General features: G+C 45.0%; 2 protein-coding genes across 4 annotated transcripts in view; one reads left to right on the forward strand and one right to left on the reverse strand.

The window, feature by feature from the left end:
- Positions 1 to 15,783, reverse strand: part of LOC118534161 (cytoplasmic polyadenylated homeobox-like protein 2) — a 41,869-nt gene that overhangs the window by 20,258 nt on the left and 5,828 nt on the right. Inside the window, exon 2 of one of the 2 annotated variants that reach the window (XM_078077509.1) lies at positions 9,441 to 9,581. The gene's annotated coding sequence lies outside the window, so the exon portion shown is untranslated. Of the gene's footprint in view, positions 1 to 9,440; positions 9,619 to 15,783 lie in introns of those variants that run through there. The other variant, XM_078077510.1, reaches the window with a different exon arrangement.
- On the forward strand, positions 715 to 8,638 carry TMEM254 (transmembrane protein 254). 2 transcript variants are annotated; one of them, XM_036089844.2, is made up of 4 exons: positions 810 to 1,002; positions 2,419 to 2,522; positions 2,711 to 2,770; positions 6,877 to 8,638. In XM_036089844.2, the coding sequence occupies exons 1-4, from the start codon at positions 913 to 915 to the stop codon at positions 6,995 to 6,997; spliced, it is 375 nt and encodes a 124-aa protein (XP_035945737.1). In that variant the 5' UTR covers positions 810 to 912; the 3' UTR covers positions 6,998 to 8,638. The 2 variants fall into 2 exon arrangements, with proteins under 2 accessions (XP_035945738.1, XP_035945737.1); XM_036089845.2 differs by lacking the exon at positions 2,711 to 2,770 and having other exon boundaries at positions 715 to 1,002.

Genomic DNA, 15,783 nt, shown 5'->3' on the forward strand with positions numbered 1-15,783 from the left:
GTAAAAATAAAGAAATAAATAAAACATAGCCCAACACACTCATGTAAAAAAATGAGGAAAGAGAACCTTCCCCATGTCAACTGAAGAAGTTATGGAAATATTCCACTCCTCATACTAAGGCCCCATATTAAGACTTAATACCTAACCTAACTGCAGTTTCATTCTCCACCCCACCCCCCCTTATGTAACCTTTAACCAATCACCAGAATTTCTTGGTCAACACCTGGAGGTAATCCCCAGATAGACCCCTTACCCTTTACCTGGGCGACATTGCCTAAAGCAACGCAATCCTTGCTAATAAATTCCTATTTTTATGCCCTCTCTCTGCCTTTATTAAAAAAAAAAACAAAAAAAACTTTCCTTTTCCGCAGCTCAGCTGAGCTCCTTTCTACTTGCTAGATGGGTGCTGCCCCATTCATGAACCCTTCAATAAAGCCAATTTGATCTTTCAAATTACTAAGCTGAATTTTTGTTGTTTAACAGTGACTGGCACAGGCTTAGGCCAAAAATGAGTAGCAGAGCTGGGACTTAAACCCAGGTCATCTATTCCACAGCCCCTGCTCATAAGTGCTGTGCAGTATGGTTCCATACATCTTCACTAACGAAGAGGAAGAGCATCACTTCTCTTGGACTCGCGGTTATTGGAGGCGGAAAGCACCACCTATTCCAACACCGTTCTCATAAGCCCGGGAAAGAGCCACTCACAGAGGGGGCTCTCCCCTGTGGGATGCGACTAGCCCAGAAGGCCAGAGCCCAGCGAGCCCCGCTGCCGGAGTTCCCGAACCCGCAGGTGCTTCCGGGTGCCGGGAAGGAGGAGGGAGCAGGGAGGAGCGCTCGCCCGAGCCCCGTCCCGCCTCCACCCCGCGCGCAGCGGAGCCCCCGGTCTCAGGTTCTCGGCGGTGTGCCGCAACGATGGGGACGGCAGCAGGCGGTAATGCGTACTTCCAGAGGGGCAGTCTGTTCTGGTTCACCGTCATCACCCTCTCCTTTGGGTATTACACGGTAAGGGGAGCGGCAGCAGAGTGCAGCCCCGCGAGGAGAGCGAGCACCCCGCCCCGCCCCCCAGCGCAGGACCCGGGTCAGCCGGCCGGAGGGGTCGCGCAGGCGCAGTCCGGCTCTGCGCGCCCGGAGCCCACGGGGAGGGGAGCAGGCCCCGGAAGCAGACGCAGGCGCACTTGTCTGCCTGCGCCTTTCGCCTCTGCCCACGGTCTCGAGAAACCAGTTACCCAGGCTTTCTCGGTATGGGGGCGGGGGCGGGTACGGCTCCCCATCCCAAGACTCAGTGTGTAGATCTTTCAAGATGGTGGTGACGAAGTCCGAGGCCGGCAGGGCTGCTTCCGCCTACTTCCGTCCGGCCAGATGTTTGCCTTCGCTGGTCACCATCCTGGCACTGGGCTATTTCGCGGTGAGGCGTGGGGCGAGGCGGGGCATCTCTCTTGGCCGCCGGGCCCTCGTAGGGCGAGAGGCGCCCTGGTAGCGAGGTCTTATTATTTAAATTGGAATATTATGGAGCTGGCAAGTGCTGCCCCTTCCGTTCCTTTTGGTTTTGGAGGGTGCAGTGATATTTTATGCTTTATTTAAATCTTAGATGCATAAGACATAATGGGAGAGGTAGTACTGCTCTTGGCTGAGATATGAATGGTACAATAAGTTTTGGACCTGTTGGCACTTAATTCTCAGAAAAACCTAAGCTGGCAGAGATTACAACATAGAGACTAAGGGAAAGTTGATCAGATTACAAAAACCTAATGTGATTAAGTAGTTGCTATTAGCACTTCACAAACTTGATGTACTTATTTTCCAGCTCTGTGAAGTGGATCATTCCCAGTTTTAGATGTAGGAAAAGTGAAAGAAGGAAAAAGGATTCTAAATTAAGTGGGGGGTTTGGCTCAAGCCATAGCTTCTGCAGTAAAGAAGCTAGCCAGGGCACAGAAACTTAAAGTTTATTAATAATCTGTATAAAATAATGTTTTTGGTGGAATTCACTAAGAATAGGAGTCATCCCGTCTGGGCACTGAGTCTGATAACCACATAGCTTCCTCCACATAGATCTCCCACTGGAATAGCTTTTAGAAAACAGAAGTGGAGGGGCGCCTGGGTGGCTCACTCGTTAAGTGGCTGCCTTCGGCTCAGGTCATGATCCCAGGGTCCTCAAGCCTGCTTCTCCCTCTCCCACTTCCCCTGCTTGTGTTCCCTCTCTCGCTGTGTCTCTGTGTCAAATAAATAAATAAAATCTTTTTTTAAAAAAAGAAAAGAAAACAGAAGTGGAGAATGGAAGCCCAGATGACTTAGTTCAGAGATTCTGTGGTCTCTGGTTTTTCTTGTAGAATCGGGATTGTTTCATAGTCTCTCTCAAAAATAAACATTTGCTGATTTAAGTGACTTAATAGGTATTCTGTGCCTCTGGTTCTCTTGCAGTGGGTTGTCTTCTGGCCTCAGAGTATCCCTTATCAGAGCCTCGGGCCTCTGGGCCTCTTCACTCAGTACTTGGTGGACCATCATCATACCCTCCTGCACAATGGGTAAGCAGGGCTCTGGAAACGGGATGTGGACCCTGCAGCTCAGTTCCACTGTAGATCTGGAAGGCCTGCACTTACTTGCCTTTAGATACCTTAGAGTGTTGCTGGTTCACATTAAGGTATTGAGGTTTCTGTGTTAGATTTCCTCAGCAGATAACCATCACCTTAAACTATGCTGACTTTTGTTTTAGGTATTGGCTTGCCTGGCTGATTCACTTGGGAGAGTCCTTGTACGCCATGGTTTTGTGCAAGTAAGTGTGTTTAATAGTGCTTTAGCGTTTTTCTCTTGGTATCTAATATAAGTTGAGAGTAGCCCCATTTAAATAATTCATGGGTTTGTAGGCTGAGAACATTCTCAGGGTAGAGTTGAATCTCCACACCTAATACTGAGCCCAGCTCCGAAGGAGTACTCGGTAACTATTTAATTAATGGATTCATTTCGTTTGTGTTAGTTAGTTAATTATTTAACTACTTGATTTAGATGATTTTTCTCATTAAAAAAAAATTCTCTGTATGGCTCCACCTATAGCAAAAGATTTGGGGGTTGCCATGTATTTTGAAAAAGAGCCAATTTATTGACGTAAGCTGATGATTCTCTTTTTTTTTTTTTTTTTAAAGATTTTATTTATTTATTTGAGAGAGAGAGAATGAGAGAGAGCGAGCACATGAGAGGGGGGAGGGTCAGAGGGAGAAGCAGACTCCCTGCCGAGCAGGGAGCCCGATGCGGGACTCGATCCCGGGACTCCAGGATCATGACCTGAGCCGAAGGCAGTCGCTTAACCAACTGAGCCACCCAGGTGCCCCAAGCCGATGATTCTCAATCCTAGTTTCACAACTGAATCACCCGAGGAGCTTTTTGAAATATACATGTCTGGTGTCCAGACCCAGAGATCCTGATTCAGTAGGCCTGGCCTCTGAAATGGGAATCTGTTCTTTTTTTCAAGCTCCACAAACAATTCTGGGATGCATTGCAAGTTAGAAAACCTCTCAGTTCGACCCTACTCAGCAGGTGCCAGTGTAAGTTAATACTGTGTGAGGGCCCTAGGAAAGACTCTCCTGACATTAGAACTTCACGTAAGCACGTGCAGACAGTATGGTGTCATGAAGAGGTGCTTACAGTCATGCCAGATTACTTCGCAGTTAACTTCTGGTCAAGATGAACTATCACCTCTATTACTATTGTATTACTTCTAAAAGGGAGAAATAAGATCCCTTATAACAACCATGTTTTAAAATAAAAGTAATATTTATTGAGCGTACACTATGCCAGGTACTTGCTAAGTGCTTTAAAGAGATGATGTTACTCTATCTTCTGGTTTAGGAAACAAGCTGGCCTTTCTAGGAGAGGAGCGGAAAGCAGCTCTGTTCTCTCTCAACCCCTTTCCAGGTCTTCTTACCCTGTGGGTTGTGGTCTGCTTCCCACCGTAGCCCCGGATGAAATCCAAAGCACTTCCCTAGGTTTCCCAGTCACTATCTGATACCCTCCAGTCTAGTCCAGTCTGTTTATTAAAAGCATAGACTGGTCCCTAAGTCCCTCACGCAGCTGGGGCTCAGCAGCCTGCTGTGGGGAAGAGAGAACCGTTGGTGGCTTCTCTCTCAGGCCACCTCCTTTTCCTATTTGCTAGCAACAGCTGCTTATGGCCTGTTGAGGGGACAGCAGTTAGGGGACACAGGGCACAGTCTGCCGTGTGGTCGGGCAGCTGGCAGCTATGGATGTCGCATACCCGGTGTTTGCTTTTTTCCTCCAGCGGGCCCTGGTGGAGTTTTGAGAAGCCAGCCATCATTAGGGATCCCCCTTCTGTAGTCCCTTTGATGGTTCCTTCAGATGCTTCCTCCAGCCTGCCCCTGGCCGATTCCTCTTCCTTTTTCTTTCTTTCTTTTTTTTTATTTTAAGAGTTTCTTTATTTGACAGAGAGAGCAAGAGAGCACGAGCAGGGGAAGCGGCAGAGGGAGAGGGAGAAGCAGGCTCCCCGCTGAGCAGGGAGCCCGATGCGGGGCTCGATCCCAGGACCCTGGGATCATGACCTGAGCCAAAGGCAGACACTTAACCGACTGAGCCACCCAGGCGCCCCTGGAGGGAATTTTTCTTTTACTGAGATCTCTTCTATCCTTCAGTTAGGGCCTCTGGGACAGGGTCCCTTTTAAGCCCACTGTGCCGGTGGCCTTCCAGCAGATCGGGTGGCTCACAGTAGCAGCTTCCTCATCCCTCCAGTGGGATAAATCCACAAGTACATGCAGTTCTCACTGCAGCTATGTATCTTTGATCTTCCATTAGGTAAACTATACCTGAGTCTTTAAACTTTAGAATCAGATATTAATCTTTTCCCCCAAATTCCAGGGGACTTAGGTCAAGCTCTCCAGGTGGTTTTGTTGATGCTGTTCTTTGAACTTGACTTACAACAGGAAATGCCCCAGCACTAGTACCTTTGCAATGGTCCCTCAGCCTCACAGTGAAATCTTAGCTTCGAGGTGTGTGGTCTAACCCCTCGGACACCGTTATTTGACACCCGTTCTCTTGTGGCATTTGGAGCCTCTAAATAAAACCAAAGGACTCGAATTTAACACCTTGCTGTCCAGGTCTTTGAAGGGTGGAGGGAGGGGCGCCTGGGTGGCTCAGTTGGTTAAGCATCTGCCTTCAGCTCAGGTCATGATGCCAGGGTCCTGGGATTGAGCCCCACATCGGGCTCCCTGCTCAGTGGGGAGTCTGCTTCTCCCTCTCCCCGCTGCTCATGCTCTCTCTCACTATCTCTCTCTCTCAAATACATAAATTTTTTAAAAAAGGGGAAGGGAGAGCTTAGGTTACTATTACTGTGCTTTTGAAATCATTTCTTTATGGTCTGGCATGTTGTAGTATATCACTTGTCCCTCTACATCAGAACAAATACCCCTTTTGAATTATGAATGAATGAATACATTTAGGTGAATGTACATTTGTAGCCTCCCAAATCACACTATCCAGCAATAAAAAGGAATTGGTGAATTCCTTTTAACCAGAGATTAGATTGGACTATATGTTTGACGTCATAGCCACCATAGTATATGTACATATAGATGTAAACTCTTCTATAAATTTTTCCATTGTCACATATGCCTATTTTTCCATGTCTGTACCTATGAATTTACCTCATTCATTTTATTGGTGCATAGTATTCTATTATGTGCATGTGCCTTAGTGTATTTCACAAATCCCCCCTCTGATAGACTTTTAAGTCTCTCACTTTTATTATTATAAGTAATACTGCATGAACATGAATTTCTCACACATTTTGGCCCTTCCGTTGTTGCTGAAAAAGGAAAAGCTTTCAACATTTTGCCTAAAGTTTTTTCTAGGTCATGTAGACCTCCTTTATCAGAATAAGGAAGTTCTATCCTATTTCTGAGTTTGCTGAGAACTTGTGTTCAGAATTGATGCTGTAATTTTTCAAATGCTTCTGCATTTATCAAGATGATCGTATGATTTTTCTCCTTTAATCTGTTAGTGTGGAAAATTATATCATTTTTACATACACTGTTTCTAAATTTTGTTTTAAATTAGAAGTCATCCACATGAGACTTCTTTATATACTGATGAGACTAGCAAGCCATTCACTTCAATTGGGTCATTTTCTTTTGAGCTTTGTTTTAAGCAGTTTAGTTTGAATGACTGCAACAAGTGTTTATTATTACTATGTGCCAGGCCTTTTACTAAATACTTTGTGTATGTTATTTCATAAATCATCTCAAAACTTGCTGAGATAAATACTGATATCCCTATTCTTTTTTTTAGATTTTTATTTATTTATTAGAGAGAGAGGACAAAGGGGAGGCAAGGAGGGGGAGGAGCAGACTCCTGGCTGAACAGGGAGCCCGAGGAGGGGCTCAATCCCAGGACCCTGGGATCATGACCTGAGCTGAAGGCAGACACTTAACTGACTGAGCCACCCAGGCGCCCTGATATTCCTGTTTTTCAGAGGAGGAAACAGATTCTGAGAGAGAATGAGTGACTTGCCCAGCGTCACAGGTAGTTGTTGGCAAGCTGGGATTTACATTTGTTCTACATTCAAAACACTTCCTCTAAAGCCATCCTGGTGCTGGAGCTTTTTAACCCTATCTGCTCTTCAAAGCCTCATGAGAAATGGTTTTATAATACCGTGCCCTGGGCAGTAGCCACACTGCATCTGAGGGAAGAGTGTACCGTCCTAAATGCGTGCACAAAAAAATGAAAATAAACCATGCGAATTAAGAAGCTGGAGGAAAATAGCAGAATAAACCTAATGAAAGTAGAAGGAATACAGTTTTTTTAATGGAAGACAGTAACTCTTATGAAACCATAACATTAAAATTCTGGTGGCTAAGTTTTTCTTTTTGTTTTTTTTAGGTCTAAAGGCATCACGGATGGTCGGGCTCAACTACTCTGGTTCCTACAAACTTATCTCTTTGGGATAGCATCTCTCTCCATCTTGATAGCTTACAGACCAAAACGCCAAAAACAAACTTAAGGAAGATATCCAAAAGCTTTCTTTACACTTTTGACATTCAACTTCACTGTTTTGGGGGTGGGGGAGATGCTGGGGGATGCTGAGTTTACTTGATCTTTCTACTTTCCAGAAATTTAAGACCCTCTAGTTATTCATTATTCTTTCATACGCTCTGGTTGAGCTTGACTAGATGATAGGAAAGGATTTAAGCTTCCCAGTTCTGCAGACTAACCTGTTTGGCCGAGGGCTTCCAAGCTACCTGCTTGAGGTCCTTGGCCATGTTGGTGCTCCTTGTAGCATCTGGTTTAAGCTGTGTCCTAAAACTGCTTGTTGGTATAACTTTGCTCCCACCTTCTGACTAAGACACCTTACCCTTACCACCCCATCTTAGCTCTCCTTTCCCCCAATTTTTTCCACCTTTCTGAACCAAGACAGAGTGACATTTCCCCAACACGTCAATTCCACATACACTAGGCACCTGGGAAGCAGGATCGTATCCTCTCCAACTTTCATTTCTCACACACCAAGAAAGATAAGATAAGCAAGTGCCTGGAATGGGCCAGGCCGAGCAGTAACCTAGAGGCACAGAGGACACGCTGAGTACCTAGAGGAGAGGATCGGGAATGCCTTCCCTGATGGAGCCAGCCAGAAGCCATCCTGCCCTCCACTCAGCCCCAGGGACACAGCACTGAGGTGTGCAGGGTCTGACGGCCACTACAGATGGCTCCTTCCGGTCAGGACCACAGCTTAGCTTGATTTTTTCCCAGCACCTGTGCCATGGCCTTGCTCACAGGTGTCCGTCAGTGTTTTCTCAACCACAGACTGACACTGAATCAGCTTGCCGTTTGTTCAGCAGCATTCCAGCTGTTACCTGAAAACTGCAGAACCCACTCAGTGTAGTCTCTTCTCAAAGAAAAGCACAGAAGTGCCCTTGACTGGTGGTACCCCCTTTCTGTGGGTCCCCTGGTAGGAAACCTGTGTCTTTTTCACACTCGCCTATTCTTAGTCATTTTCTCCAGACTCTGTAACATCTCCTTCCAGCTCCAGCTTACTTAAACACAGACGTTCCTGAGCTAGAGATTCTAACTGGAAGCTAGTGACTACCTCTCCCATTCACCTGACTAGACCTTTTTACTAGTGACTGGTCAGGGCAGGAGGGTCACTGACTCTGTCCCCTGACCTTGGCAGAATGACTGTCACCTAGGAGCCATTAGGGTTCCTTTCTTGGAGGACCACCTAGGCAGTCCCTAGTTCTCTAGGGACTAGACCTTATTTTCCTTCTATGATGCAGTAGGGCACGTTCTCTATGTTAAGCAAACATTTATGAGAGACAGCCCCTTCGCCCCAAAAAGAGACCGCAAGTAAAAGTACAACCCTGAAAGATTATGGGCTATGAATTGTTTCTGGTGGAGATGACTTTCTACAACTATATCTCAGTTTTTCCTGTTTCTCTTGTCATGAAGGGGTTGCCTTTTAGTAGAGAAAAAAATTTTTAATCATCGAGTTAAACATCATGGAAATCCAGATTTTTTAAAAGCATGGTCCTCTCGAAAGAGAAATAGTAATGACAGTAATATTAACAGTGACGGCAACAATATGGCAGATTATTGAATGAAATGAATTAACTTGAATAAATGCTGTGAATTGTCTTCTCTATTCAAATGCTTTTTGTTATGTCCATTTTGTTATATTGTCACACATTTGATTCTACTTTTTTCCAAGTAGATTCTATTATAGAACTGTTTGAACAGTTCAAATATCAAGGCTTTTGGGGCACCTGGGTGGCTCAGTGGTTAAGCGTCTGCCTTCGGCTCAGGTCATGATCCCAGGATTCTGGGATCGAGCCCCGCATCGGGCTCCCTGCTCAGCGGGAAGCCTGCTTCGCTTCTCCCTCTCCCACTCCCCCTGCTTGTGTTCCCTCTCTCGCTGTGTCTCTCTCTGTCAAATAAATAAAATCTTTAAAAATATATATATATTGGGCGCCTGGGTGGCTCAGTCGTTAAGCGTCTGCCTTTGGCTCAGGTCATGATCTCAGGGTCCTGGGGTCAAGTCCCACGTTGGGCTCCCTGCTCAGCGGGAAGCCTGCTTCTCCCTCTCCCACTCCCCCTGCTTGTGTTCCTGCTCTCGCTGTGTCTCTCTCTGTCAAATAAATAAAATCTTAAAAAAAAAAAAAACATATATATATATATATATATATATATATATCTCAAGGCTTTTTTCATTGATAATGTAGAATGCCCTAATTGTAGGGCATATTGCCTCCTCGTTATGCTTATAGAGCTGCCCAGAGCCCACCTCACTCCACGCACACTGAGTCATGGGTGGACATGAGTGTCTCCTTTCATTGTAGGATTTGTCCTTTTTATTTATATTTCATTCAGCATCTGATACAGTCAATGCAGCAAGTGAGAGGAGTATTTTTACTTTTTAAATGCCAAAAGTATAAAATCCTATCATGACTTACAGCAAATGGTGAGGGTCATTTTATAGCCCCATAAACTGCATCCCATCGAGGTGAAGTAACCCCACATCACACAGAGGCCAGACTCCAACTGGATCTTGTGTTTCTCCCATCCTCCGCAGCCTAGGAGCGTAGAAGTTAAGTCTGTGAAGCAAAAAAGAACAGAAAAGTGGAGACATCGTCTTCGTGCTGAAGCTGTAATGGTGACATGGGAGAAACATCTTTGTTGAGTTCAGATGAGAAAAAGCCAGAAGCCTCTCGATGGAAGCAACCGTGGAAGGCAGACAAACTATAAACTGTTTTCTTACCTCCTGCCCCTACCCTGAAGATGTCAGGAGCACGTATAGTTTGGAAGAACACAAAAGGACTCCTGGAAGAACCCACAACTAATGACCTCAGCATTTCAACAGTAACAGGCCAGTGTGCAGTGTTTTCTCGTAAACATCCCGCTTGTTCAGGACCCCATGCAATCCACATCTAAACATGTTTTTTAAGCCGTGGTTTTAAAACAAGGCTTGGGCTTAAGAGGTCATGTTCCAGATGTGTAAAGAGGTTCTTGACCAAAACAACTTGTTTTGAGAGCCCTACATATTTACACGGAGGGTCTGAAAACACAAAAAAGTTGGAGAACCTGCCGTTGAGATTAGAGAACACAGTGCAGTCACATTTTTATCTTTGTCTGGGCCCTTCCTGGAGCCTTTTTAATCAAAGCTCTTCGGTTCGCATAAATATCATTTATCCCATTACTTCATTGGCACAGGCAAAAAGATGCTAGTAGGGCAGCTGAGTAATATATTTGTAAAGGTGTGAGACCTCTCACTGCAAGACTGCTTATCCACATCAAATTGGGAATTAACTGTTCTCTCTTTATCAGTGTTGGACAGTGAGAGACTGTAATTATTTCACATTTCTCTATGAAGAAGAGATCTATCCTGATTCCACAGTGGATACTTGAAAATCGTATTCAAAATACTGTATATGTAATTTCTTCTTTTTAAATTTATTTGTTAGAGAGCAAGAATGCACAAGCAGGGGTAAGCGGCAGGGAGAGGGAGAAGCAGGCTCCCCGCTGAGCAAGGAGCCCGATGGGGGATCCCAGGACCCTGGGATCATGACCTGAGCTGAAGGCAGACGTGTAAGTGGTCGAGCCACCCAGCTGTTGTCTCCCATATTTGTAATTTCTATAAACATTTTAAGATGGCTCCTAAACTTTTTTAATAGGGTTGAGTATATCAATTGTCTCATTTTTGTTTGCAGTGAATCACGAAAGTGGATTAGGGAAAATGTCTTTGGCACCCTGATACTGTTCAGGGAAATGTTTATGACAGCGTCAGGGGTGGGAGAGTCTGCGTCATATGTATGAATGGAGGTCTCGATCCTTGGATTCCCCATGAAGAGATTTACGTAGGGCTCCGTGCTCCAATAAAGACAGCCAGCAGGAAAGGAGCAAGCACCGAGCAGTTTATTAGTGGGAGAGGAGACAGGTTCCTCGGAGTGGTTGTTTAGGAACTGGATATTATTGGGTCTTTCTGGGCTGGGAAGAGCTGTGAAGTACAGTGGGGTGGTCTCTAAAGGAGGCTGCCTCCAAACTTTTGCAAAACTCCTCCCACAGGTTGGGAGGGGAAGTTTTTGACCCTGCAAGCTTGGTCCCAGAATGGTCAGGGCAGCCTTTCTCCATGGATGGAGCCGTACCTGCAATGCAAATGAATTATAAGTCTAGGAATTACCCTGGGGCAGAGATGGAAGAGGAGAGCGCATGTTCTGCACGTGTGGCTCTTGATCTATCAGACCCAAGGTCTTGGAAGCCACAGGTCGGGATGGTTGAGCTCCCAGGCTTACAATGTGTAGCATTTTTTAAATCACCGTCCCTGGGGCGCCTGGGTGGCTCAGTCGTTAAGCGTCTGCCTTCGGCTCAGGTCATGATCCCAGGGTCCTGGGATCGAGCCCCGCATCAGGCTCCCTGCTCAGCGGGAAGCCTGCTTCTCCCTCTCCCACTCCCCCTGCTTGTGTTCCCTCTCTAGCTGTCTCTCTCTCTGTCAAATAAATAAATAAAATCTTTAAAAAAAAATAAAAATAAATCACCATCCCTGCCTCCGGCTCTAGTCTCTATCATTCCCCTTCAAGGATTGGGATTCTGCTTCAGGGCGTTTTTTCCACTGCTCAGATCTAGCTTCTATCTAACAAAAGAACTTTCACTTTTTCTTTGTACCAAGCTGTTGCACGAGATGTTCCTAGTAAACAGAAATTCGTTAATAAAAATTGCCACTAAAATCGAAATCTGGACGTTACTATAGATGAGAGTATTGGCATCAATAATATAGAGAAGCATTCCCTAAACCTCAGGCATGTAGGGACCACCCCCACAACACTAGTTATGTCTACACTACACATAATTCGCTTTAAAAAATCTTCCTAGGCAAGAATAACTATGAAACGCCGCGCTTGGTTTGTTCATTATACTTTTTCTCTGATACATACGAGAATAACGCACAATCATTACCTAAATCACCATGCACATCAATGATACAGTCAGCAAACTAGTAACAATTTAAAAGTATTACACTACTTGATGAGACTGAAGTGTGGCATTTAACCTGGCTCTAGCCACAAGATTTTAGGCAAGTTTGTCACCTTTGTGGATCTCAGTTTCATGATTAAAAAAGAGTAAGAATAATTTTACACTGTGGCTGGGATGACAATAGTATGGTAAATTTAAATGAAATAATCTAGATAAAGCAATTGTAAAACTATAACATACCAAATAATAGTTTTACTGGAAGGTTGGTAATCGCCAGTGATGCATCCTGTGCTGCTCAAACTTGACCATGCGGATGGATCACGTGCAATCACGTGCAATCACATGCAATCTCACAGAAACGCAGGGAGGTTCTGTGTGTGTGGGCGGCGTGGGCTGGGAGCAGGAGGATAAGTTAACTCGTCATGACATTAAGTTGAAATAGTTGCCTTTTTAAGGGGAAATATACTGATAAGTTTAGGAAAATAATTGGGATAAATAAACATGAACTGAGGAATTAGGTGCAAGTGCCATACGGACAAAAATAGGGTATATAATTGCTTTTATTTGAACATTTTTAAGCCTTCAGAAAAGTTACATGAGTACAGAGAACATCGACGCGCCCTTCACCTCCCAGGTTCACCAGTTAGTGACATTTTGCCATATTTGCTTTATCCCTCTCTTTTTCTCCCTCTGCATATAATTGTTTCTTTTTCTGCCCTGGGTCATTTGAGAGCATTTGCAGACACCAGGGCACTTCACCTTCAGCTGCATCTCCTAAGAACACAAGCGTTGTGTTACATAATTGTTACACCCGGGAAATTGAACATTATCCTCTACACAGGACAGATGCAAGTCTCCCCTACTGTGCTGATGATGTCATTCAGAGCCTCTGGGACAGTGGGGGTGGGAGAGTCCTGGATCCCATCCAGAATCACACGAAGTATTTAGTTGTCAGGTTTCCTTGGGCTCTTTCATCTAGAAGCATTCCTCAGCCTTTTGTTTTTGTTTTTGTTTAGCCTTTAACGACTGACATTTTTGAGGCACCCAGGCCAGCCATGTTGCAGAATGGCCCCCAATTTTGTCTGCCTCCTCGTGATCAGACTGAAGTTAAAGGCTTCAGGAGGAGCACAGCCAGGTCCTTTTCAGTGCATCAGTTCAGAGACATGCGGGGATGTTGGTCCCATTATCTATGATCCTAAATTTCATTACTTGGTTAAGTTGGTTTTCTCCATTTTAAAGACCTCTTCCTTTCCTTTGAATTACTACGGGGTGTGCGGGCTGATACTTCTATACCACAGGGCCACGTGTTCCCCATGGTTGAAGTATCCACTGATGATTCTCACCTCAACCAATTTTTACCATGATGCTTATAAACTGGTGATTTTCCTATTTCTGTCATTTCTTTTACATTGATTAGTGGGCATTCTGCAAAGAAGAGATTTCCTTCCTCCCTGCTCCACCTACTTTCATTTATTTGTTCATTTACTATTGGAGGTATCACTATGAACTTACGGATTCTTTTTAATTTTATATATTATAAACCATTTCTATCATTATTTATTTTGATGTTCCAAGTTGGCCCTTCAAGGTGGTTCCTGTGTCCTTTTGAAATGCCCTTATCTGTTTTTGAGTCTTTTCTTTTCTTTTTTTTTTAAGATTTATTTATTTATTTATTTGAGAGAGAATGAGAGACAGAGAGCATGAGAGGGAGGAGGGTCAGAGGGAGAAGCAGACTCCCCGCTGAGCAGGGAGCCCGATGCGGGACTCGATCCCGGGACTCCAGGATCATGACCTGAGCCGAAGGCAGTCGCTTAACCAACTGAGCCACCCAGGCGCCCTGTTTTTGAGTCTTTTCAACAAACTGATTTTCCTACCCTAGCCCTAGAATCAGCCATTTCTCCAAGCTGTTTGGCTTCCTAATTTAATTGAAGAAAGGTATTTAGAAACTAAGATCTGGTGTGTTCCTTGCTGTCAAGGGTGTCTTTGCGGTAGTATCATTCAGAGGACAGACTTAAGAATATAGGTTTTTGTTTTGTTTTGTTTTTTAATCAGGAGTGTATGCTGATGCTTGTCCCTGCAATTCTACCCCTCGGGGCCCTGCCTGTCCCTGTGCCACCTCCGCCCACAGTGAGAGCCTTGGTTTGCACATCAGGGTATTTTCTCCATCACTCAGTCCTACAACACACACAAAATAGTTTCAGAAGAGTTCAGTTCATCAGCCAATATTACTACAAACTTTTTTTTTTTTTTTTTTAGATTTTATTTATTTCAAAGAGACAGAGCACAAGCAGGGGCCGGGGGGCAGAGGGAGACGGAGAAGCCGACTCCCTGCTGAGCAGGGAGCCTGATGCGGGACTTGATCCCAGGACCCTGGGATCATGACCTGAGCTGAAGGCAGATGCCTAACCGACTGAGCCACCCAGGCACCCCAACAACAAACTGTTTTTGCACTCATTTGATCCTTTCAATCATTATGACGTATGTTATGGAGTTATATTTATTGTCTCCTTGTGAATATGCTATTAATTGGTTTGGTATTCAGTTAGGTTTTGGGCTCATTTGCTAATTTGTATTCAATTTCAGGGCTTTCTTTTTCCCTAGGCTTGTTAATTTTATCTTACATCCTTTAATATATAAGATATTGACAAAGTTCAAAAGGCAAAACTATATAAAAAGGTGTATTTGGAGAGGTCTTATTCTGTTCTCCATCCCTACCCTCTCCCTACAGGTAACATGAGGGGGAAAAGTTAAACATGAAATCTCCTGCCAAACCAGAACATCCTATCCACAAATGTAGAAAAGAAAGAAAACCATTTTATTATTGAATAAGCTCTAAACCAGACTATGGTGTGCATCTGAGCATGAGATTGCAAAGACAGAAAGAAATCTCACCCTTCTTTTTTTTTTATTTTTAAAGATCTTATTTATTTGACAGAGAGAGACAGTGAGAGAGGGAACACAAGCAGGGGCAGAGGGAGAGGGAGAAGCAGGCTTCCTGCAGAGCAGGGAGCCCGATGAGGGGCTCGATGCCAGGACCCTGGGACCATGACCTGAGCCGAAGGCAGACACTTAACGACTGAGCTACCCAGGCGCCCCAGAAATCTCACGTTTCTATGCAGCCAAGCAGATAACACCCCCCATTCCACACACATTCTCAAGACAAACCACAATTAGTCCTCGCAAGAGGATCCGACAACTCCCTGTGCTGTATTTTGTTCATAGTTCCCCCCAAACTCACATGGTCATTGGGGTGACCACCCATATTAATTACCTTCATCATAAGGGAAGATAAGACATCTATCTCTATGGATGAGCAGGTAGTCACATCTTGGAACAAGGCTCCTAGGCGAACCCTCCCATGGTGACCAGGGGAAGGGGAGGAGGGGGAAGGGAGCATTGTCCTTGAGGTTTACATTTCAAAGAGATGGCTCCAGCCTTTCTTTTCTTTTCTTTCTTGAAGATTTTATTTATTCATTTTAGGGAGGGAGAGAGAGAGAGAGTGCACTCAAGCTGGGAGGGCCAGAGGGAGAGGGAGAAGCGGGGCTTGATCCCAGGACCCTGGATCAGGACCTGAGCCCAAGGCAGACACAAGCACCCCAAGAGGGAGAAAGAATCTGAAGCAGACTTCGCACTGAGTGCAGAACTGGACGCAGGGCTCGATCTCACAACCAGGAGATCATAACCTGAGCCGAAACCAGGAGTCAGAGGCTTAACTGACTGAGCCACCCAGGAGCCCTGGCTCCAGGCTTTTAGCAAAAACATTGCTGGATGCTACTGTTGTCAAGAGGCTTAGTTAGCTTTTCTTGCACAGCAAAGGAAACAGTCAAT

The sequence above is a fragment of the Halichoerus grypus genome, chromosome 7 (assembly GCF_964656455.1).
Source record: "Halichoerus grypus chromosome 7, mHalGry1.hap1.1, whole genome shotgun sequence".
Lineage (NCBI taxonomy): Eukaryota > Metazoa > Chordata > Mammalia > Carnivora > Phocidae > Halichoerus > Halichoerus grypus.

Coding starts and splice junctions, on each gene's coding strand:
- TMEM254 (XM_036089844.2), top strand. CDS start 913: ATGGGGACGGCAGCAGGCGGTAATGCGTACTTCCAGAGGGGCAGTCTG. Junction 2,523..2,710: donor CATACCCTCCTGCACAATGG/GTAAGCAGGGCT, acceptor CTTTTGTTTTAG/GTATTGGCTTGCCTGGCTGA. Junction 2,771..6,876: donor TACGCCATGGTTTTGTGCAA/GTAAGTGTGTTT, acceptor TGTTTTTTTTAG/GTCTAAAGGCATCACGGATG.